The 25,243-nt window shown below is 39.7% G+C and overlaps 1 protein-coding gene across 4 annotated transcripts in view; it reads left to right on the forward strand.

The window, feature by feature from the left end:
* CNKSR2 (connector enhancer of kinase suppressor of Ras 2) overlaps positions 1–25,243 on the forward strand; it is a 296,606-nt gene that overhangs the window by 238,398 nt on the left and 32,965 nt on the right. For all 4 annotated transcript variants that reach the window (XM_075539028.1, XM_075539029.1, XM_075539030.1 and 1 more), the window contains 3 exons: positions 1,815–1,882; positions 9,301–9,401; positions 13,441–13,987. In XM_075539028.1, the coding sequence (XP_075395143.1) occupies positions 1,815–1,882; positions 9,301–9,401; positions 13,441–13,987 (716 nt within the window). The remainder of the gene's footprint in view (positions 1–1,814; positions 1,883–9,300; positions 9,402–13,440; positions 13,988–25,243) is intronic.

Raw genomic sequence — 25,243 nt, forward strand, 5'->3', positions numbered from 1 at the left:
TAGATGTGACTTTAGAGACACAACTTTCCTCCCCTTCAAGAGAGTGTAAGCATTGATGCACTGTTCGTACCACTTGGCATTCACTAATAAACTTAAAACCAAGCTCAGTCACTGCCACTGGGTCAATTCCAACTCACAGCAACCCTGTGTGACAGGGGAGAACTACCCCTTTGGGTTTTTGAAACTGTAACCCTTTTTTTTCAACAGTTTTATTGGCAAGTAATTTATATATCGTGTAATTCAATAATTCAATCATATCCAGGAGAACCGTACAATTGCCCCACATCAGGTTCTTAAAGGACCCCGCCCCAGGGTCAAAGCACATCTAAGATGAGTTATGCAATCACAGTTCATTCTAGTTTTCCCTCCTCCCTCCCTTCTTCACCATTTACTCCTGAGATCCCCTTTCCCTCCCTGTCATGCACACACATCTGTTTTCCCTATGCCCCCTTGTATTAAAACTGTTATTCTTTATGGGAGTAGAAAGCCTTATCTTTCTTCTGAGAAACTCTTGATGGCTTTGAACTGCTCACCTCACACTAGCCCAAAGCATAACCACTAAGCCACCAGGGCTCCTTCAGGCACATCACTGAAAAGAATGTCATTTTCCACTTGATGGGAGATTATCAGACTGAGGACAGAAGCTCTCAGCTATAATTTTTTTCTCAAAACTGTGTCTTGATTAGATTATTAAATAATTCACTAATGTTAACTTTACTAATGATTTCACACTTACCCAAGCTAGTCTGACAAGTCAGTTCAACCTTCCTTAATTGCTGATTTTAGAACATATTTGGATCAGAGCTCAGGATTTACCAGTGGAAGAGTGTCACTTTTGTTTAAAATTTTATGAGCTGATAATGTATGATATAATGTGATCAGTTAGAATAATGAACCCACAGAAAATTCTAGCGAGACAGGAGACTAAAACCATGCTTTGCATTAGACAGTCCCCTAAATTGGCAATAGCAGCACAATGGAGAGAAGGCAGCTAAGATTTATTTGTAATATATAAGGTTAGCAGTTCAAACCCACCAGTCAGTCTAGAGGAGAAAGATGAGACTCTCTGCTTTTTTTTAATTACGATTAAGTACTTTTATTGGGGGCTCTTACATTTCTTATCACAATCCATACATCCATCCATTATGTCAAGCACATTTGCACATAGGCTGCCAGCATCATTTTCAAAGCACAAGCTAAGAAATCCCATATAGAGTCACTATTAGTCTGAATTGACATGAGGCCAATCGGTTAAACATAGATTTACAACGTTTTTGAAAACGTAATACCCTTGTATTTAAAGCTCTGTTTTTCTATGTTTTTCTACTTGAACCATTAACCTTGCATGAGAAGTTCATTATTTCAAAATAAAGCAAAGGTTTCATGATAAAACTATTGTTTTAACTGGCAAGTTCTACAGCATTTTCTCTCCTGAGGACAAGTAAGACCATTTAAATATCTCTGACAGAGTGTTTGTTGTAAAGAAACAGCACAGCTGGAATGCTGGGAGTGCTACATTTGGAGCAACAGAATTAATGGGCCTTTGATCATCTTAAAACCCTGTATGTTACGGATCTTAAGAGCTATCTATAGCCAAGACTTTCCTACTGAAATAGCTTCATTAGTATGGGAACAATTTGTACTACGTCAACTTATAGCTCATTAAAGACTCCATATATCAACAGTAGCAAAGAACACATCTTGTATGAAGAATTATTTTCCAGAACCTGAAACATGCTATGAAAATACTTCTAAAGTAAATACTTCTAAAGAAGTAAGGCATTAATAAATTACTGCTTTTATTTTCTTTTCAGGTGGCTTAACAGGATTAATATGCTGACTGCAGGATATGCAGAAAGAGAGAGGATTAAACAAGAACAAGGTAACGGAATACATACATACATACATACATACATACATACATACATACATACATACATACATATATATATTTGCATGATACTTTTTCTTGCCATTATCCTGAAAGATGCAAGAACTCACCACTATCGCTTGAGAAAAAAATATGTATACAATTTGTGACTCTTTTTCTTCAGGGCATTTCATATCCAGACCATAGGACCTAAGAGGGAAAGTTTTCAAAATTGAACCGAGAGAGAATTTTGCGAGCAGATAATGCAGAATCTTCCCCTATTTGTTGCCCTCTCTTCTTCAATTTCTCCGGGTGGGCTCAAAAAGCCTCTAGTTGTTTGTGGAAGGAACTCTGGAGGTACAGTGGTCAGAGGTTTGAACTCAACCTCAGGAGAATGATAGGACAATCTGCCTCTATGAAGATTGGCAGCCTTAGACATCCTGTGCGTCCATCACAGCGAGTTTGGTTTGGTTGGTATAAGATTGACCCAAATCCAAGCCTTGATCCATTTTTGTTTGGTTTTTCTGTTTGACAGTTTCGTAGATAAACAAGTACCCTATGGTCTAAAGCATTCACATGCAGTACCCCTTCTTCAAGTAATGATACCATTTGGATAGAGTCTTCCGTTGTAACTGTATAACTCTGTCATCTTGCCCCCCGTGCTGTGGTGTTGACCTCCTTCGTATGACGCAGTGTCAAGGTACAGAGTTGAAATCTGAACAGTAGCAGAAGCAATAGGCACCGTTTTGAGATGGCTTGGCCTTTCTCAGAGGGGTTTTCTGTATAACCCACATGGGAGCACCAGTAGCTTTTTGAAATGGCTTGAGGCCACCTGAAGTTAAAAGGATTCAACAGATTGATGCACACCTAAACACAAATATATTTGTCTTTCCCGGGAGTCTAGAGCCAGTTGGTGGATGGGAAAATTCTGAAATTCTATTTTCTCTCAAACTCAAGAGTAAAATCTCACCCAAATATTTGAAAAAACATCTAAAAACTAAGGGATATCGAGATCTAATCCATAAAGGCAGTTCTACCCCATCCCTACAGGATCTCCATGAGTCAGAATCAACTCATGGATTTGAATAGAGTGAATAGATCGATCCAAAGGAGCTAGCCAGATCACAAAAGTTTTGTTTTTCCTATAAAGGGATGAATAGTACATATTTTAGGCTTTGTGGACTGGGCAGTCTGTTACAGCTAATCTGTCACAGCATGAAAACAATCACAGATGATGCGTACACGAATGCATGAGTGTGTTCCAAAGAAAAATGTTTATAGACACTGAGATTGTAGTTTCATCAAATTTTCCTGGGTTGAGAAATGTGAGGATATGTCAGAATATTGCTACAAAATCATAGAAACTTTTATTAAGAAAAAATACAAACACGAAGCTGCTGTTGCTCACCAGATCCTCCATCTAGGTCTGTACACTTCTGAAGAGGGTGTTTTCGTCTCTAAGCCAGTGGTTCTCAACTGTCTTCGTGCCGCGACCCTTGGATACAGTTCCTCATGTTGTGGTGACTGCCCCCCCCAGTCATAGAATTATTTTCGTTGCTACTTCAGAACTGTCAATTTACTACTGTTATGAATTGGACAACCCCTGTGAAAGGGTCGTTTGATCCACCCCCCCCCCAAAGGGGTCGCAACCCACAGGTTGAGAAACGCTGCTCTAACCCTTCCCTCAAGGAATTCTGTACCACATTGCAGCAGCAGTTTTGGCATCCTTGAGGACCCCAACTTGTATTCCTTTTCAATGTCTTTTGAGTTTGGGAAACAAAGGATGTCTGAAGGGGTGAGATTGGGGGTGTCTGGGGTGGGGGCCAGTAAGGTTTTCCAATGAAATTCTCAAAGAAAGAGCAGGTGTATTGGCGCGATAGGGAAAATTCCTTGGCACGACTCTCCTGACCTTTTTCTTACCAGTGCAGTTTTCAGTTTTCCTGAAACGTCTTCCTAATAAGTGCCAGCAATCATCCTGTGGCCTCCAAGGCCATTTTATCAAGATGACCCCATTGAAGTCCCAACAAACAATTACCAGCTCTCTTGTCATAGGGCTGACCTCTCTACCTCCAATGCAAGTGGCCCAGCAGATCTCTTTAGAAGCTACTGCTTTGCTTGGACCTTTTTTGTTTGTGTTTGAAGGCACCCTAATGAGATTAGGACAAGTGTATTACTGAGAGAACTTGCCTGCAGCCGTCCAGACTGTAGGTCACAGAGACACATGTAAACAAGCTAGTGCATGTATGACTTAACCTTATATTTCCCTTTTAACATGTTTCAACCATTTGAAAACATAAAACCCATTCTTGGCCTACGTCCGCATGGTATTAAAGCAGGAAGAAGGTCACATGTGGCCCCTTCAGCTGTAATTTGCTGACCCTGGTTTAGGCCCAGGGGTGAAGGAGATGGAGGAGTGATGTGGAATGAGGATATAAGGCAGGAAGGTTTAACATACAAAACAAACAAACAAACAAAACCCCCAGCAAGACATGGTTCCTACAGATGGGAATTTATCACCTGGAGGACAGCAAAAAAGTGCACACTTAAAGTTGCTTAAGAAAATTGAAGAGCAGCATCAAAGTAAATGAATTCTAGCTTTTACACAGTATATATCTGATGCTGAGAGGAACTGGCTTGGTGGACAAGTGACTAGTAAGCCTGATTTCAAGTTGATGGTGGAGAGGGAAAGAAAATACTGTATTCCATTTTAAGTTGTTCCGGGGAAGACCTTTTTCTCTACTAGGCATTCCGATTATATAATGGTGATCCAGGCCCCTATCCTAGCTGAAATTATGTTACTTTTAGTATGGTATAGAAAGTACAGTGTCATAGAGTTAAAATATAAATCAAGTTTCATGAGAAGTAAGAGGCTGGAGAGATTCACCCCAGAAGGAAATAGGGGAAGATGGTGTTGACTCGATTATCTGAACTGGTTCTGGCTGGACGGGACAGATGTGGACCCAAGGAAATAACATAGTAAAACATTGTTGTGAGTGGGAGCAGCATGAGTGATACACTTTATTGCCCACCTTGATGCCTCAGTCGAATTTTTAAAATTTGTGCCAAGTATACACACACATAGACGCACAGGAGCCTTGCTTATGTGTTGGGCTGCTAACTGCAAAGTCAGCTGTTCGAAGCCACTAGCAACTCCATGGGAGAAAGACAGGACTTTCTACTACAGTAAAGCGTGACATACAAGGTCAGAAACTCATAAGACCATAGGGTCACTATGAGTCGGCATCGACTCCATTGCAGTGAGTTTCAAGAAGCCAAGGATTAGAAGTATGGACAGTGTACTAATAGGGAAAAGAAACATTGAGATCAGTCAGATTGCAAGAAAGGGGTTTTCCGGCTTCTGCATTTTGCTTTACAGCTGTGTATGGTCCTCATTTTAGTGAATTTCATTTATACTGCTTGGTATTATAAAGCCAGGTTGAATCATGGATGAAAGAACTGGTAAGTTTTCTAGTGCATGCAGGTTTCAAAATATATTTAAACCATGCATTCATGCTACCCTCTTTCGTGTAAGTATTCCATTTTTTGTGCATATGGCATACCCAAGATTTAAAGAAGGTGAGATGCAGCCTTCCCAATATATCCGCTGACTGGAACGTGGTAGAAAACCGTAGGCAGAAGCTGATTGCTACAGTATAAACAACTTCAGTCTCCGGTGTCGTTTTGACTACCACTCACTGTATGTTCCTCAGGCGCTGTAACCAAGGGCTACTTTCCCATCTGCATGCTTAGGTCACACTAGGTGTGCAGACTAGCTCCTCACTCCATAGCGTTCTGTGACATCTCTTGTGAGTCCCAGTCTCAATGTGCAAGTTAAACTTCATAGAAGATACAACTCTGATGGTTGGGAATAATTCCCAAAGGTGTAAAGAAAAGACTGCCAAGTATTTTGATTTAAAGACCCAGCACAATTTAGAAATGACTCAGTTATTGGCTTAAATAAAAGTTTAGTGACTTGCTATATTTAACTCCAGAAGTGTAAAGGTGCTGAGGTTCCACGTCATTATTTTTTAACAAGAAATTCTGCCAAGTTCACAATTTGGCTAATTATCAGTGAATCCTTTTTCTATTTTTTCCCCCCAGCTACGAGTCACATTATTTTCAATCTGATCAAAGGTCTATATAAAGGTTTATTTATAAAAATGAATATAATACTTAGATCTCTTTGATATTTCTTAGTATTTCTGTTCTAAATTTGAAATCTATTTCCCCTCAAATTATCCTTTGATATCAACACGAAAATGGAAAATATGAATTGACCCCACACAGTGAGCACATGATTTGTTAAAAAAAAATCCGGAACCACCCAAGAGATATTAAATGTATCCATTTATCTTGTTCTATTTAGAGAACTAATAAACATACATTAAATTTCCCTTAGAATATAATTCAAATTAGTTTTAGCCTCTGAGCAACGTGTGTGCATTTAATTTTCCACACAAAATGGCTGACTCGATTTTTTTGTGTGGCTACTGCTCTATCAGTGCTCTCTCAAAAATACACAGTTTAGTGCAAGGGAAGTAGTTAATTTACAAGTAGTATTTCAACTTTTTCTTAAGATCCTAAGAAAGCTTTAAATTAATGGTGCTTTTCAATAAACTAAAGCTTACACCAAGTAGTGGGCTAGAATTCTTCCTCATTTACCTGGGGGAGAAAAGAAGAGAGAAACGTACCTCAAGGCTGTCACTTAATGGAGATCTCAAGGACCACTTGAGATCGTTAGCTTTTGAGACACCATCAAGGAGAAACTCAGCACGGGTGCCACAGCCTCTGGAAAAAGAATGAGGACAATATAGGCAGAAGTGCTTGTGGCAAGCCTGATGCTGGGCGCTTGGGGGACGTTAATTCCTTTTATGCCTGCTGTGACTTCCCACCAGTACTTCAAGGACCCATATGACTACCCAGCCTAGGTTTCAAGAATCTAGAACTTGCTTTTTTGTTGTTGTTACTTGCTGCAAGAGAAACCACATTATCTACAAAGGTGAACGCCAAGGCCTTTCTTGCTTAAGTGATCTCCATCAGACTGCCCTAGCATACTGCCTCCAAGTAATACACCTAAGAAAATAAAGGAGTCCTGATACTTACTGAGTGCTTTTAAGCTGCAAGACACTTGAATGCATTTTTTTCTTATTCACGACTACCACCCCACCTCTGTCTCAAGCACATTTGTACATATGTTGCCATCATCATTTTCAAAGCATTTTTTTCTACTTGAGCCCTTGGTATCAACTCCTCATTTTCCCTCCCCTACCATGGAACCCTTAATAATTTATAATTTTTTTTCATGTCTTGCACTGTCTGATGTCTCCCTTTACCCCCTTGTCTATTGTCCATCCCCCTGGGAGGGCGTTATAGGTAGGTCATTGTGATCTGTTCCCCTTTCTCCCCTTACCTTACCCTTACCCTCCTGGCATGGCTACTCTCAATATTGGTCCTGAGGAGTTTATCTGTCCTGGCTGGGTTCCCTGTGTTTCCAGCATTTATCTGTACCCATGTACATACTCTGGTCTAGCCTGATTTGTAAGGTAGAATTAGGGTCGTGCTAGTGGGGGTGCAGAAAGCATTAAAGAATCAGGAAAGCTGGTTTCATGGGTGCTATACTGCACCCTGACTGGTCTGTCTTCTCCCTACAACTCTTCTGTAAGGGGATGTCCAATTGTTTACAGATTACCTTTGGGCCTCCACTCCACACTCCCCTACTCCTTCATATTATGAGTGTTTGCTCTGGGTCTTTGATCCCATGGATACCTCGTGACCACACAGGCCGGTGTGCTTCTTCCATGTGGGCTTTGTTGTTTTCAGCTGGTTGGAAAAGCAGGGAGCAGTTATCCGTTCCTTTAACGGTGACAAAGCAGGCTCAAGAGGTAAAGTAGTCGTGCTAAGAGCACCAAGTTGATAAGTGGAGCAACCGTGCATTGAGCCGACATCGGTCTGCATCTTTAGTTCATGCTTTTTCCATGAGTATTTGCCAGGTTAATTTGGGGGTGATTGTGCCCATTTATAGTTGCAGTGAGACTTAGTATACTGGCTGCCACCAACATGATCCCATGTAAGAAACAGACATCAAATTTAGAGGAACTAATTCTTGCTTATCTTTCACTCAAAGGAGATAACTAATGGGGGTGGAGACTGAAGTCCTAGTGTTTAGAGACAGGAATATAGTGCAAACTTATTTTATATCCCAACAGCCACTGCTGAAACATATCTGTTCACAATAGCCAGATTTAAATATAGCAATAGAAGAAAGAGGATTAAGGCCTTGGACATCTTCCTTTATCATGCATCCCATTTTCCCCTAAACTTTCTCAAGAGTCCCAGTGACAGTCTTCAAAGCTTTAGGACAAGGTAATGTCTTAGTTCAAATTTGAGCTCTACTACTCTCTGGCTAGCATCAATGTTAGCTGTCCTTTCTATTAATAATATTATCCATCAATACAAAGAGAGTTGTTTCTATAAAATATATGCCACGCTTTTTCACCTAATCTCAGTGTTAGTTAATGCGTGTAATGGTTCTTTTGAGATTTTTGTTCATTAAAACAGGGAACCTTTTCTTTTAATAACTCTCTTTTCTTAAATCATTTGCCATTCATATGGACAATACTTTGGGGTTTTTCCCCCTGTAAAACAGAGAATTACCCCAACAAGGTGTGTGAAAGTAGTTCTGATCATTGACCTTTCTGCTGCGTTTGACTTCCTTTAGTAATGTCCCTCAGAATTCTTTCGTTCCTTCATGCCTGCCGTCTGCCAATCACCTCGTCTAGTGGGCTTGTATTTTTTACCCTTTTAAGTAGTTCTGGAAGTTTGGAACTTTCAGGTCACATCAGCAGATTTGCCCTTGTGCATTTGGCATGCATCAGGGTGTGCATGTGTTTCCGAGTCAAGGTGGGAGTAATGTGTTATAGAGATTGATGTCAGCGTGACTCTGGAAACAGTGATTGTTAGATAACCAGTGAATTAGAGCCAGTGAAGCAAATGTGGAGCATTATTGTTGGAGAGCCGAGTACATTTGTGGAGCTCTACAGCAATACATCTGTTGCTTTGCTTTGAGTATTTATCTTTAGGATAAAACACTACAGCTTTAAGAGGCATAATCTGACACTGTCCAGTAATTGAAACTTTAGAATAATATGGCCTGGAAGCTGAAACAACCTACCCTCTATTTGGATTAAACAATGTCTTTTTCTTAACCCTCTATAATTGTTACTGCATAGAATTACTTACTTTGAAAAGAGGTGGCAATTAGGTGATCGTACTCTTCCTTCCTCTTGAAAACCCAGTGGAAAATAAAAATTGGTGGGCCTGGGAGAATGGGAGATGTCGAAATGGGAATTTAAATGCCCTTCTGTTAAATGACAGAATTCTTGGCAATATGGTGAACAACATGTAATGGAATGCTACTGTGTTCTTTTCAGATTACTGGAGCGAGAGTGACAAGGAAGAGGCAGATACTCCATCAACTCCCAAGCAAGACAGCCCACCGCCCCCCTATGATACGTACCCACGGCCTCCCTCTGTAAGTTGGCAACAAGAGCATCCCCCATAGAGAATCTGATTCTTGCAGCAGAAACATCCTTTTGCATATTAAAATGTATACAATAGGGAAAATAGATAGTAAATGGAAGCTGGATTTAGGTAACACTAGCACTGGAAAAATAACAGTACTGGAAATAGAACAAATGGAAAGCAACTTTTGAAGAGAAGGTTGACTCATTGTGACAAATGGAATTAATGTCACTGAATAATTTGTGTGGAGATTGTCAAGTAGGAACCTTAAAAACTCAATTAAATAAAAAAAGAAAACATACAGTAGATTACTTGCCAAACTTCAGTTTCATTGCAGGGAAAGAAAATTGGAGAATAAAAATCAATAAGGAAGAACATTCTAAAGCAAATCAGAATGTTTTTAGTACAGAAAAATATCACCACAGATTCCAGGCAGAATAAATACCGGACTGGTTTTATTAGGGAAATATATCAATTGTGCCATAGTACCCTTCATAGAAATATCAACAGGAAAAAAATGGTTGTTTATTTTTTAAGATATATAAAGTGGATTATTCTGGATATTCCACACTAATAATATTCATTCCTATGTCCCATAGAAGCAACTCATAAAGATTAATAGCGTATGAAAGGACTTCAGAAAGTTAATGGAAATATGGAACTAAAAAAAATAGAATTTTTCACAAACCACTTAAAGTCCCTTCATATCTATATTGAATGTGCTTGAGCATGTAACTTTTTAACAATAACCTGACATTTTCTTCTCTTTTATTTATTGATTTTTTTAATTTTAATCCTTGATTTTTTATTGGGTTTTGTTTTTAGTCATTATATTGGGAGCTCTTACATATGTCATAACACTCCATAATTCAAATGGATTGAGCATAATTGTATGCTACTAACATCAGTTTCTAAACATTTTTTTCTAGAACTCTTTGATATCAGCTCGCCATTATCCCCTTCCTTCCTGACCCTCCCCCCAGGAATCCTTACTGTTATTAATGTATATATATATATATATATATCTTACCCCATCCACTATATCCATGCACTTACAATTCTCTTATGTGCTCCCCTCAAGTGGGGTTATACAGTCATCGTTGCTATCAGCTCCCCCTTACTCCCCTCCTCCCCCCTCCCTCTTTCCACATCCTCAAGAACTCATTACTCCTGTTGCTGTTTCTGAAGGGTCATCCATCCTGGCATTCCTGTCTTGAACAATCTAAATTATGCAAATGAACCTATGTCGATCTAACAATAATAATGGGGTAAAAAAAATAAGCCTTAATGGTGAGGGGAGAAAATAATAAAGAACCAGAGGATAGTTATGTGTTTCCTCAGTGCTCTAATGCACCCTGGATTTATCATCCCTTCTGTGTCATGGTTCAGAGATTCTTCTACCAAGAATTTAGATGGTATTATTCCCATGCAGTATTATCAAGTCAGTCTCCAGTTCACTTCTTACCCACATTGCTTATTTTGGGCTATGAGAGGAAGAAAATTCAACCAATAGTAAAAAGACAGATATGACTTTAAGACTCACAGGCACCCCCAGATATAAAGGGAAACTGGGACAATCTTAGATAGTTTTCTGATGATGAACATTAAGTTAGGGAGGGGTCTGATTTAATGTACACATTCCTATGCTACTCTGGACTCTCTAAGCCTATGTAAATTATTCCGTGTACAGACAGAACTTTGGTTTATAAATCAGGTAAACGACTGCTTTGGTTTCCTTGGAACTATTCCATATTATGCCCATTTCCCATCAGAATTATCATAGGGTCTCAGTAGTATTTCAGTATTAGACAGTACATGGTATGACATGATCACACTAACCACAGGATTGACTTGCCTTTCTTCAGGCTGACTGAGTCTCCTACATAGGAAATGGAAGCTGGGTTTAAATGGCAGTAACAGCCAATCTAATATCCATATCACTCCAAGGAATTTTTAATGAGAAACTGCTAATACAAGATGGCGATATCATTCAAGCTAACCCTCAACCCTGGCTGTGCATCAGAGTCAACTCTCAAACATTTTAAACATGGAGATGCTCATACTGAAAACAGTAAATTGGAATATTTGTGAATGACTCAATGGCCTACACTATGAACTCATTGAGAAAAGAAACCCTGTTCTGTTCATCTGTGCATTCCCGTAGGCTAGGACAGCACTGGCCCTTATTTATTACTATTATGTAGTGCTTAATAGATATTTCTGAAATAAAAGAATAAGTACTATTGCATAAAAATTGAAAGGGGGGGTCACATTTTTTTTAAAGTTTGATGACAGAGGAGAAGTGCAGGGGGTACTACAGAATTGCCCCTATCTGTATATACATTTCTCTAAGGGCAAGGGCTAAATAAGCGATGGAAAGAAAACAAGGAAGTTGGTGACAGGATATATACACAGTTCACTGGATTTTTTTCCTCTTTCCCTAAAACATCTTGATCTAAACAATTTCTTTACAATATTAATGGAAGCAGAACGGAAAACTGCAGATTCACTGACCAGCTCTATAAACTTATGAATCTCAGAAAACCTTCACTGTAGTTCAGACCTATAGGAAGGCAACCCAGTGCTCATAGGATAGGCCACATGCCTTCTCCATCTGTGATGATAATATTGAATCAACCTGGCTCCACCTCCTCCCAGACAGGGGCCAGGCTAGTGTGCAGGCACCCAGAACTGGGCTAAGGCTTGTTGCCAGAGGAGAAACTGCATGTATTTTGCAGGATGCACTCCAAGCCTGTATCTCGACTGGTCTTCGTTCTCTAACAATTATTCCCAAATTTTAAAATTCCTGGGATAAAAATATTTTGCTTTTCTTTTGTCTTTATGTACCGGGTGGTGTCTCTGCTCAAGGAACCCTGGTGGTACAGTAATTAAAGTCCTCAGTGGCTAACCCCAAGGTTGGCAGTTCAAACCCACCATCCTCTCTGTAGGAAGAAGATGTGACTGGCTGCTTCCATAAAGATGTACAGCCTTGGAAACCTTGTGAGGCAGTTGTACCCTGCCCTATAGATTCTCTCTGACTCAGAATTCAACTGGTCCAGCAATACTTTAGTTTGGCTTAGTGTCTATGCTTGAGGCAAATGCTAATCCCCATCAAGGTGTAACATTAACCTGCCTACATTTTTTTCATTGTGATACATATATATGCAACAAGCCATTTGCCATTTCAGCATTTTGCAAATCTACAATTCAGTGACATCAATTACATCCATCATATTGTTACATCACACTATCCTTTAAAAAATTGCCATTACCCTGAAATGAAGGCTAGTGTCCCCTCAACATTGAGCCCCTCTTTCCCCTCTCCCTCTCACCCATTGTCGGTAATCTCTAATAAACTTTATCTCTGTAGTCTTGCCTAGACTAGGTATTTGATATGAATGAGATAAGATATTCTTTGACCTTTTGGGACTGACTTATTTCACTCAGCATAATGTCTTCAAGGCCTATCTATATTGTAGCATGTGTTAGACCTTCATGTATTTCTTAACACGCTTGAAAGTGCCTGAGAATTGACAAGAGTATAAGACAGCCTTTCTTTGAAGAAGGGTTCTTGTTTGTTTCTAAGCATTTCATTTTCATATTCAAACGATTCTCTCTTTGCTCTCATCCCAAAGTACATAAAATCTGGAGATGCAGATTTAAGGAACCATCTTCAGGATTTCAAATGTATAGAGTATTTTAAATCATAGTTTTTCCATTGATGAATATTTTTGAAGCACCAACATTCTCTTAAACTTTTATTGCTGTGAAAGCTTGTGTTTGTGTATTAGATCTTTGTCCTGCGAGCCCAGTATAGCTACATTTCAATAGCTCCAGGCCTCAGTCTTTTGAAATAGAAGTGTGAGCCTACTTTTTGAGCTACTTGAAAGCTTGGATAGTCATTAACTTGATTAAATATGAATCTGCTACTTCAATATTATCAGGCGACAACCAACCCTATTATTCTTGGTGGCTGAGGTGAGGGTTGGTAGAAGTGGTCGTTCATTTCTGAGGTGACTGATCTGAGGCTCTTGCCATCCTCTCCACAGATGAGTTGTGCCAGTCCTTATGTGGAAGCAAAGCACAGCCGGCTTTCCTCCACAGAGACCTCTCAGTCTCAATCTTCCCATGAGGAGTTTCGCCAGGAAGTGACTGGGAGCAGTGCTGTGTCCCCCATACGCAAGACGGCCAGCCAGCGCCGCTCCTGGCAGGACTTAATTGAGACGCCACTGACAAGCTCAGGATTACACTATCTTCAGACTCTGCCCCTGGAGGATTCTGTCTTCTCTGACTCGGCGGCTATCTCTCCTGAGCACAGGCGGCAGTCCACCCTTCCAACTCAAAAGTGTCACCTGCAGGATCACTATGGGCCATATCCCTTAGCTGAGAGCGAGAGGATGCAAGTGTTAAATGGAAACGGGGGCAAGCCTCGAAGTTTCACTCTGCCTCGAGATAGTGGGTTCAACCACTGCTGTCTGAACGCGCCCCTTAGTGCCTGTGATCCACAGGATGATGTGCAACCAACAGAGGTGGAGGAAGAGGATGAGGAGGAGGAGGAGGAAGGGGAGGCAGCAGGGGAAAACATAGGAGAAAAAAGTAAGTATGTTTATGGAGATTCTTAGCCTGTATACAGAAAGTCTGAACCTTTGTGAACTTATTTTAAGAAAATGGAATTGTGCTTCTTTTTTTCTTAAAATAATGGTCTTGCTACATAAGAACTTCAGTTACTTGGAGAGCAAATGATGAGTAACCAAGCTTATAACGCAGGACACCCACAGCTAGAGCAAGTCCTTCTTTCCTCCAGCTACCCATTCGCTTTGTAAGATTAATGGTATTAATTTCTTCTCCTTACTTCTCTTATCCATGTTCTTCTCCCTTGCATGCATCATTCCTATTGCCCACAGTGGTTGATCCCCGAATCTAAGTGAAACCATAATTGCTTGTAGCAGAGTGTCCGAGAAGCTTTGGCTGAGTAAGTAAATGAAGACACAACATGCTTGCCTTCCATTTTCAATGGGTCAGCAGATTTAAAGGAAAACTTCAGAAGACAGTTTTCCCAACAAGAAATTCTACATAGCATTCCAGCAAACTCCAAAGCGCTGAACTTGTTTCTAGAAACCAACTTGTCAAAAGCATTATATCTACTCTCTTGGTATGTATGTTGATTGCAAAAGTCAATTTTCATGAATCAACTCTTATGAGAAAAGAGTCAGTTACATTATCCTCTGCATTGTTAGCATTAAGAATGCTTGCTGGTGATTAAGTTCTTTATACAACATGCCATACCAAGCATCTGTTGATCACTAATGTGATACGCCAGATAAAAAACCAGGTTTGTTGAAGGGGAAAGGCATAATGCAGTTATGTTAGTGTAGAAATAAAATCTAGTTTTGGCTACCAACCCTGAATAAAAATTGGGAGGAAAAGTACAGAAGGAATAGTATAAAATTGTGTGCCTCCTGTATTCAAAATGAACTCGGGGTCAGCTGACTGAACCAAGGTTGATGAAACCACAGTTCCTGGCTAGGTTCCCTGAAGCCTTAGACTTTTCTTTTAAGGATACAGGCTGTCTGTATCCTTCAACCTATTTGGCAAGCACGTGGCACTTTGATTCCAGGACATGTTAATAGAAGTTTACCCCAACAGGGAAAAACAATTCCAAGCTCACAGGGTTACCAACGGGTCAGAAGTCACATGTTGATAGAAACCAGGGCTCACTGATAATAGGGATCCCTTTGGAGATGATCGGCCAGATAGATTCGGTTTCCTCTTAGGGTATAACTCCTTATTACACTATTTAATGTGAACTAAACCATATCTTTCACCAGCAAAATATAAGAGTTACTTATAATCAAACTCAATTTAGTAGTTTCCATGTGAAGTACAAATACACACACTCACAAAAATCATGGATAAATGGAATCTAAAGATAATGGAACTTTTCCATGAGCTGTTTAAAGCCCCCTTATGATTCAGCCGTAAGCTCCATGAGGAGGGCTATAAACCATTTGCTACAGGTAAGGAAATTACCATCCATGCCCCGCCAACCCTTCCCCAAATGCACATTCAGCTGAGATGATATGAGGCTTATGAAAAATACAGATAGATAGAAGATAAGAGACACATTAGGCTTCTTTAGGAGTTCTGGCAAGCATAATATTACATGTTTACTATTATACTTGCACCAAGATTAATTCGTGGTTTGGTAAGTTTTACCTAAAGATGAGTTACAGACTTCGTTTCCAATGCCGTCCCGATGCTATGCAACAGCTGTAACTGACCATGTGAGGTTTCTTTAGTATTCTACAAATATTGGAGAAAATACATTGCATCCATTTGTAAGTCAATGGTGTTAAAACTGGGCACTGAAATCCAAAATCCACCAAGTCCCGTGTCAAAAATTAAGCACAGCCTTCCAAAATAGAGATTTGTGGTCAGTGAGCATGTCGTCATTGTCACGGGAGATGGCTTTTTAAAGGGAGGCTGGCTTCCTCCTCGTCATTGGAGGAGGCAGGACTAAAAGGAGAAAGTGTGTCCTAGAGTGGGAAAGACAAGCATCGCACCCACGCTGCCCTTCCTGCTCATCTTTTAGCACTACGCTGGGCATCTCTAACTAGATAGCTTTGCATAAAGTTGGGGTTTTTTCTTCCCTATAGCATCTCTGGACCTTTTCTGTTGTGCTTCAGAGTAGACTTATTTTTAGCCATAGAGATGCATGCTCAACGTGATTTCTTTCCCTTAAGGTTCCCACATGAATTAAGTGGGCAGTCATTAAATATTTTCTTCCCCCTGCCCCAACCCCAATGAGCTCTCTCTTAGTGGAATAATCTTGATAAAGCCAGTCCATTTGTTATTGCACATTTTGTCTTAATGAGTAAATAATGTGGGACCGTCCAGCCTATTCCAGTCATACCTGCTTCCCTCCCTGTGGGGGTGGTGCACCATCTTTCAGGCCCCGTTATCCTCTGGGCATTTGTCCATTAATCTGGCCACATGCCTCAGTGTACTTCAGGATATTCTCAGCAGAGCAGGGCATTTCATGCTTGCCTAGAAAATGCTTCTTATTTAATTAAATAAGTATGTTCACTTTTCTCGTGATGCTTTTTCTGCATTGCTATTTTTAATATTTAGGAGTGGCAATGTGATGAACCGTTCACTTGAGAAACGTCAGCCTTAAAATTGGTGTTTTCCCAAAAGAATCTTTAAGTTTTAGTTAAGAGATGGCATGTTCATGATTGCCTTGGATTGACCATTGAAAGTCGATAGTGCAGTTTGCGTAGCCAATCCAAGTGTTCTGTGAACCGAACGTAAGTTATACCAGGAAAGGAGCCTCAGACTTAGGTGCATGCCACCTGCCACGGAGCACTCTGTGGCTGCATGGGCAAGCAGGCAGTTCATGTTTGCGAAACTCAAAGCCCTTCCCAGGCCAGCAGTTGGTTTGACCCACTAATGGGAATTTGTACTCTGCGAGTACAGACCTCTGGCTCCACACTCTCAGTTTGGCAAGAAATTAAAACTACGAGGCGGTAGGCGGGGGGCAGGCAGAAGTAATGGAAGAAAACATGAACATAGTGCAAGTCTTCTTAGAGGTAAAGAATTATGTCATCAACGAAATCTCTTCTTACAATTTATATTAGTCCCTACCTTCATGCAGTGTGTGTGTTATCGTGCTTTAGAGCTTCCAAAGCAAGTGAAGAAGCAAGCTGTTCCTCAATGCTTGACCTAGATGTTTTTTCAATTTCTTTGTACATGCGGAATGTGACCCTGCCTGTGAAGTAAAAGTGTGGTCCCCTGTAAGACAGATTGCGATCTCTAAACTCATAGCTGAACTACTGTTTGTCTTCTTAGGAAATACGATTGTTTAACTGAGTCATACTGCAATTTTTCCTCATTTTATTCTAACATGGATGTGACTAAAAGTACACAGATGAGACCTGTCTTGTTTTCCTTTGACTGAAAAGTCAGCTTGCATATTAATTATCCTGACCTACTTCGTTGACATTTGTGAGAAGACAAGCAATTTCCTATCGTCCCAATTAGCAGTTTTGAAGCTTATAATACCTCAGTTAAATTAAATTATAAATTATGTCAGTTTATGCAGATTTCAAAGAGTGGATCGTAACAGTGTGGGATGAAGTAGAAAAGCATATTTCATCTAGAAAGCATCTGCCATCACACTGAAGTATTGCTTTAGATAATGCATCTCCATGTCTGTTTCAATCTCTCTCTTTCCTTTGCCATACAAGGCAATTTAGACGAGGGTTTCCAAAGAATCTTCCCTTAATCCTGATGACTTCCTTCTGGCAGTTTTAGAGGTACTGTGTTCTTGGTACTTTCATTTACGCCATGGAGTTATAATCTGCTCTTTTTCGTGGTTTTTGTGATGGCCAAAACTAATTGTAAAGTCACTTTTTAATATCTAGCATTGTTTGCACACCACTGATAGCTTAGAAGCTGTCCAGAATATGCAGATCATGTGACAATCCTAAATTATCTAACCAGAGAAACTAGCTACCGACGACTGATGCAACGCAAAAGATGCATTCATCTTCTTAAATCATTGTAAATGACCTAGAGAACTTCCCTGATGATTTTCTAAAAGTCAGGAATATTATTCTGCAGGGCATCCAGCTATGAATATGTGCATAGGGAAGATATTCCCAGAACATGAAATCGTGCTGAAAGCAAAACAAGGAACATGGTGAAAACCGAGAACACCATTGCACTTTTCACGGCGATGTTTGTTGTCAAGGCAAATTAGGCGCAGACACAAAGAAATTAGAGGAGCCTCCTCATGAACAATCTAAAAATGTAATTCAGGTCTCAAAGGAATAGATAGAGAAAAGTATAAGAAATATGACTAAAAAGACATGCAATCAAGTCAGACGTTTGAGGCAAAATCCCTGGCTGGTTATGTAAAAAGTACATATAATGAAAGTATACAGGAACATCTTAAGAGTTATTTAATCTCCCAATACCCTGTATAATTTTGAGGAAGGAATGTTAGGCAGACGTAAAACTCAGAATATTAAATATAGAATCCAGCTATAATTCTGATACTAGTCGTAGATTGAATGTTATCACACCTTCTTAGGTTCGTTGGTTGGCTGGTGTTCTCGTTTTTTGTTGTTGTTTTTTCCCTGCTCAAATAATAAAGAAAAGGTATTAACTTACAGGAAGAGCGGAGGTGCTGCTGTTCTGGGGTCAATTTAGTGAATCTACAACCTCAATTATTTTTTTCTGTAATGGCCAAAGGCTTTTGTCCTTGATCTCAAGCCTCAAGCAACAGCTCCAATCATCACTTTCCCTAAAGACAGCGTCCACGGAGCCCAAAGACAGGCTCTGTTTTTCGTCCTTTGTGTAAATTCAAGGAACACTCTCCCCGTATTCCCCCAGCAGATAAGCCCCCACATTCCATTGTCCAGGTTGCATGATCCCATGAGCATGAATAAACAAGTGTGAATAAAAGAGAGCTGGGTTTGCTTTGAAGCTCCTGAAGGAGTTTCCAAACACCTCATCATTACATTCTTCTGAGCAGCTCTTCCACTGTGGTCAGGGTGCTCTGTCGTCAGAGGCTGTGTTCCAGCAGGACCTCACTCTCTTCAGAAGTGTGTGCCTTTACCCCCGATCATCGCACATCAAGAAAGCCTTGGCACCATGGCAATGTTAAATATGTAAAGCGGGGGGTAAATATGCTGCAACCCTCCAAATATGGCAAGTTTTGTGCCATTATCATAGCAATTAAAATGAACAAGCATGTTTGACTCTAACTAAGATGTGATCCTTGCTAAGAGTGCAGTCTTTGGAGAGATGCCCCCAGTCCAATGATGGCTTCAGCACTTGCACCTTATGACTGATCAATTTATTTAACACCTCTAGATCTCAGGTTGTCAATCAATCATATGATAACAGCGTCCATAACAGTATCCATCTTGTGAAAGGGCCCTGATGGTGGCGTCAGGCAAGTGTGGGCAGTTCAAACCCACCAGTCACTCCTTGGGAGAAAGATGAAGCTGTCTGCTCCCATAAACATTTATAGCACCAGCAATCCCAGCGACAGTCAACATGAGTCCAAATTCACTTGGTGGAAGGGGCTCAGATGGGATGTATCTCTTGTGTGAGGATTCAATTAATGCCAGAAAGTACTTGGTAACCATATCTGACATGTTATAAGCCTGCCAATTAATGATATATACTTCACACCGATTTTATTCAGATTTGAATTTAGGAAAAGAAGGCAATTTCAATACTTAGTGAATTGCTGTGTACCCTCGAGTCGATTCCAGCTCACAGTGACCTCATGTAACAGAGTAAAACTGTCACCAGATGGTTTCCTCAGGCACCAGTCTTTTTTTTTTCAAGATTTTATTTTTTTAAACATTTTATTAGGGGCTCATACAACTCTTATCACAGTCCATACATATACATACATCAATTGTATAAAGCACATCTGTACATTCTTTGCCCTAATCATTTTCTTTTTTTCTCCTCTTTTCTTTTTTTACATTTCATTAGGGACTCATACAACTCTTATCAAAATCCATACATAAACATACATCAATTGTATAAAGCACATCCATATATTCCCTGCCCCAATCATTCTTAAGCATTTGCTCTCCACTTAAGCCCTTTGCATCAGGTCCTCTTTTTTTTCCCCTCCTTCCCCACTCCCCCCTCCCTCATGTGCCCTTGGTAATTTATACATTGTTATTTTGTCATATCTTGCCCTATCCGGAGTCTCCCTTCCCCCCCTTCTCTGCCATCCCTCTCCCAGGGAGGAGGTCACATGTGGATCCTTGTAATCAGTTCCCCCTTTCCAACCCACTCACCCTCCACTCTCCCAGCATCGCCCCTCACACCCTTGATCCTGAAGGTATCATCCACCCTGGATTCCCTGTGCCTCCAGCCCTCATATGTACCAGTGTACAACCTCTTGGGCACCAGTCTTTATGGTAGCAGGCCAGCAAGTCGTTTTTCCAGTGGAGTAACTCATAGGTTTAAACAGCTAGCTTTTCTGTTACTTGTGCAGAGCTTAACCTGTGTGTCACCAAGGTTCCCTAAATAGTGGATTAGACCTGGAAACCCCCACTAACTAGTGTTTACTTGACTGCATGATCTACTTTTGTTCAGTTCCAGCTATTGAGCTGAGTCATACAAACTACTGTTTGTGTAGATCAAAACAGTGAAAATGGGCAATTTTGTGTGTTTTCCATGTAATATATTAGCCATATCCGATTCCTCTTTTTGCCTTTGGGAGCTCCAAAGAAACCATGAATTCTAAAGCAATGATCCTCATACAGATGTACTGAAATGCGTATTTGTAGGTCTTGACATTGGGGTTTTCCTGCAAACGTTTCCCCCTCACAACCCTTCACTGACAACCCAGCCTGCCTCATGTGTCCCTCACGGCTCCCATTCATCCCCTGGTACCGATTCCAATCCACGGAGACACCATACATGTCAACAGAACCCTCTGCTCCACAAGGTTTTCGGTGACTCACTTTTCAGAAGTCGGATCACCAGGCCTTTCTTCAAAGACACCTCCATGTGGACTCAAGTCTCCAACCTTTCAGTGAGCTGCCTCGTCTCTGGTACATTCCCCCTTTTTATGCCTTACAGTGTCGAACTTGCACTCAAATGAATAACCAATAGCTAACCCGGAAAACAAAAGTCTCAGGAACATTCATAATTAGTGAAGCCAGATTTTAATGGCAAAAGAATGAATTCTAGATGCGACAGAGTCACACCAGCAGAAGTTGTGTTTAAATAACAATTAAAAGGATGACAGTCCCTCATCAACATAAGAAAGACATATTATAATTTACAATTTGCCTGACTGAGCCACAATATAACTTGTTACTATTTTTCACGTGCCAGAAAAGCAGACAGCCTTTCTTCAGATAAGTAACAGTGTATTGGCAGTTATTCAACTGTGTGTTCTCAAGAGTCTTTTATATGTACCTATCCTAAGGTCAAAAAGTTCTGGTGGTGCTGTGGGTTAGGCTTTGGGCTGCTAACAGGAAGGTCTATGGTTCAAACCCACCAGCTGCTCTGCAGGAGAAAGATAAAACTGTTGGTTCCTGCAAGGATTTACAGTTTCTGAAACCCTACCCAGGACCACTGTGAGTTCGAATTAACACAATGGCAGTGGGTATCCTGAAGTTAGTGTCCTTTTACCTTGGTTACCATTGCTAGAGCAAAGTGAAGGGCCCAAAGGTCTCATTTCTGACTCTCCAGAGATACTTACTGTCAAAAGTTATGCTTTAAAAGATTAATTCTAGTTTTAAATTTAATTTCTCATATGTCTTCTGATAACTCAATATAAGTAGGTAGGTTGGGATGGTTTGGGTCATTTAGAATTCCTGCTTTTCACTAATTTTTTTTTAAAAATATAACCTTAGTTTATAAGCAGTAGTCTTGTGAAGTAACTTACCTACCACCTCAAAATCCAACCCAAATCCCAGAATTTGTGACCCTAGAAAAGGCAAGCAATGCCTGTTGACCTTTGTTGAAATAGGAGGAAACATGTAAGAAATAAGACATGCTGATGGCTACCCATGAACACTTGCATATACTCTCAACAAATACCTTTAGTTCCTAGAAACATATCACTCAATACGGAAAAAGTTACCATTGTTCTCTTTTTAAGTAAAGAAATGACTTTTGGCCACGGAAAGTGTTTCAATTTTTTATCATTATTCTTAAGAACTTCTAGAAATCTCTTGTATCAGGAATGGCATATGAAAATTTCATATTCAAGGGGGCTGCAAAAGGTTCATAGAAAATGGAATGAAAAGACAAGGGAAAATCTCCCCGCCCCCCATGAACTTTTTGAAACTCTTTCATATAACTAGGATTTCCTTGTACTACAAAATATTTTAGTAACATCAACATTTTGAGATATTTTCCAGAAGTATTAGAATACCTGAAAATTAGAATGAAAGTAATCTAACTCATGGATTCATTTCAGGGCAACAGATTCTGAAACATTTTTAAATCATTGATGACCTAATGATTTAGTTTTCTAGATTTTTGTTAAAATGTAGACCAAAGCTTTGTATTGTACTTGTGGTTTGCTTTATCAACATTATATTCCAATTCATCCCAAGTATTCCTTTCAAGTCATTTATGTAACGGGCATCGTTTGTGTCTTACATTTTTGGTCCTATATCCATAGTGTATCTCTCTTGCTGCTACAGCCCTTCATGGAAAAGATGTGGAAAGCAAGGAAATGTATATAAATGCAATGTGCAGGTATGGAGCAGCCAGAGCAGACTAGGAACAATTACATGTAAGCTACAGTGAGTGTGCTAAGCCACAATAATTTAATTTTTGGCTTCAATAATTTCTTAACAATTTGAATGCAATATGAGAAAAACGTTTTCATGATTTCTGAAATTGGGCCTAATTGATTTGTAACAGTGTGGGGTTTTTTTTCCTAAATAGAAATGTTGTTCTCATTAACACCAATTACAGTTTCAACATTGAATTCCTAATACAAGGCTCACAGCATGTGGAAGTGGATTTCAGGAGCTTTTTATTTGACAAGGCAAGAGATTACAGCTGAAATCTCTTGCCTTGTCAATTACATTGATTGATTATGAGGGTCACCCTAGCGTATCCCTAAGTCTAGTTATAATGAAAATTTCTAAATGAATTATAAAAAATAAGACAAATCTTTCTTAAAACATGAAACTGAGCAAATGATTCAAAGTATATAGCATCTGTTTTATCTGTGTCAATAATTTTCCTCAGTAACCACTTGGTAATTTTCTAAAAATGATTCTTTGAGAGCACTACTTTATTTTCATTTTAAAGTACTGAGAATCACTTATGCAAAATATAGGAGACTGATTGGAATCAGATGAGATCACTTTTAGAGGAATTTCTGATGTGGTTCATTCTTTAACATTATGGCTGAGAAATAATGCATTCTGATTACTCAGCTGTATTAACACAATCAGATGTTTAAAAAAAATCGATGAAATGAACATCGTATTACATTGAACACAGATTAATACTTCTTTAATGATTGAGAAGATGTTTCTTCATTTTATAATACAAACCATTAGGAATTTAATTATGAGAAAAAAATCTATTGCGGAACACAGGAAATGTTAGCAGACTGCCAAATTCAGAAAATTAAACTTTGGGAAATTTGAAACTTAACATCTGTAAACAGAGCTTTGTATTTTCTTTCTACACTTGAAATCCCGAATCTTCCATGACTTTGAAGCTAATGTTTTCCATGTGTCATTTCTCTTACGATAAATCACCCATAGAGTAGATTGGCTTAATGCCTAATATTTACACATTTAAGACCTGAAAACGTTCTCATCCACGGCTATTGGTTCTCTTCATCGTGACTTGCTTCCCCTTAACAGTTGTTGATGTTCTTGGCATCGCATGCCCTAATTTAGAATCTTTTTCTGTAACTTATAAAACGGACTTTTAAAAGCAGTCATTTATCTTGAGATTCTTAGTGAGAGAAAATAGTCTATACCTTCCATGTCCCTAAAATTGGGTGTTACAGCTTTTTGCTCTAGCATTTCTGTTGTTTTCGCCTTGTTCTTTAACAATGCCCCCACAGGAGTTTTATGTACATTTTCTACTTAAAAAACAACAACAACAAAACAGAGAGGAAAGGACGGCTTGGAATCAGTGTGGCTTTCATACGGCCCTCTGCACGTGCTGGCAGGAAGCCTCGCCTGCACTTTGTGCTCTGTTGTCTTATTCATCCCCTACGTAGTTTCTGGGTAGCCTCCTCTTGATTTAGCATCTTGGATTTTAAAACTCACGATGGTCTTTTATTAACCTTATTTAAGAGGATTGTGCCTTAGCACTAGACGTAGGAAAGGTGTTTACCATTCCAAAAATAATTCTGTGCAAATGCTTAATATCTTTGTAGATAAGTTAAAACCCAGCCTTAACTTTGAATGCTTCCTTACACTTGTAGGAACGGGGCGGGGAGGGGAGAACATGTCTTTCTATAGATGGTGTTTCTCTGTTTATGCTACAAAACTTGTTTCTAATGCTTTATGTTATGTAAAGGATTCGTGTAAGAGGATAGATTTTTTTTAAATTGAAGTGAGTGTATAGCTTGTGTCCTACTTTATGTAAACAGGGAGAAGTAGGAGTCTCTGGGTAGCACACAATAAGTACTGTACTACTGAAGGCTGGGGGTTCAAGCCCACCTAAAACTGCCTCAGGAGAGGAGTCTGTCGATCTGTTTCTGAAAGGTCACAGCCATGAAAACTCTATGGAGAGCAATTCTATTCTGCAGCACCTGGATTCTTCATAAGTTGAAATTGACTTGATGGCAACTGGTGTTTTCACTGGATCCTTTAGAACTTAGAAGAAGCCGTGATGGTGTAGTCGGTTACTCATTGGGCTGCTAACTACAAGGTCAGGGGTTCCAGTCCACTACTGGCCCATGCGAGGAAGATAAGACTGTCTGCTCCCATAGAGATTTACAGCTTTGGAAATTCAAAGTGACAGTTTTACTCTGCCCTACAGGGTCATAGGGCTTGTATTTGGATTTCTTGGATGTTTTTCAGAACTTACATATTTTAGGCACACTTGTCTACACTCTAACCCAATATTGAAATACCTTTTATATATTTAGAGCATTATTGTGGATCCTCTATTTGAATAATGTTGGAGACGCTACGCTCTCTAGCTCCAAAGACGGGGTGTTCCATATTGGACAGCTCTAATACGGAAGTCCCTTGTTGCATTGCTACCAAGCTGACTTCTTAAAATTTTTCTACTTAGAGGTCTTGAAATTACAAATTAGAAAACTACAGAGCACTTATTTGAAAGGCTGTCATGTGGAAGATGTATAAGATCATT

This window comes from Tenrec ecaudatus, chromosome X (assembly GCF_050624435.1).
Source record: "Tenrec ecaudatus isolate mTenEca1 chromosome X, mTenEca1.hap1, whole genome shotgun sequence".
Lineage (NCBI taxonomy): Eukaryota > Metazoa > Chordata > Mammalia > Afrosoricida > Tenrecidae > Tenrec > Tenrec ecaudatus.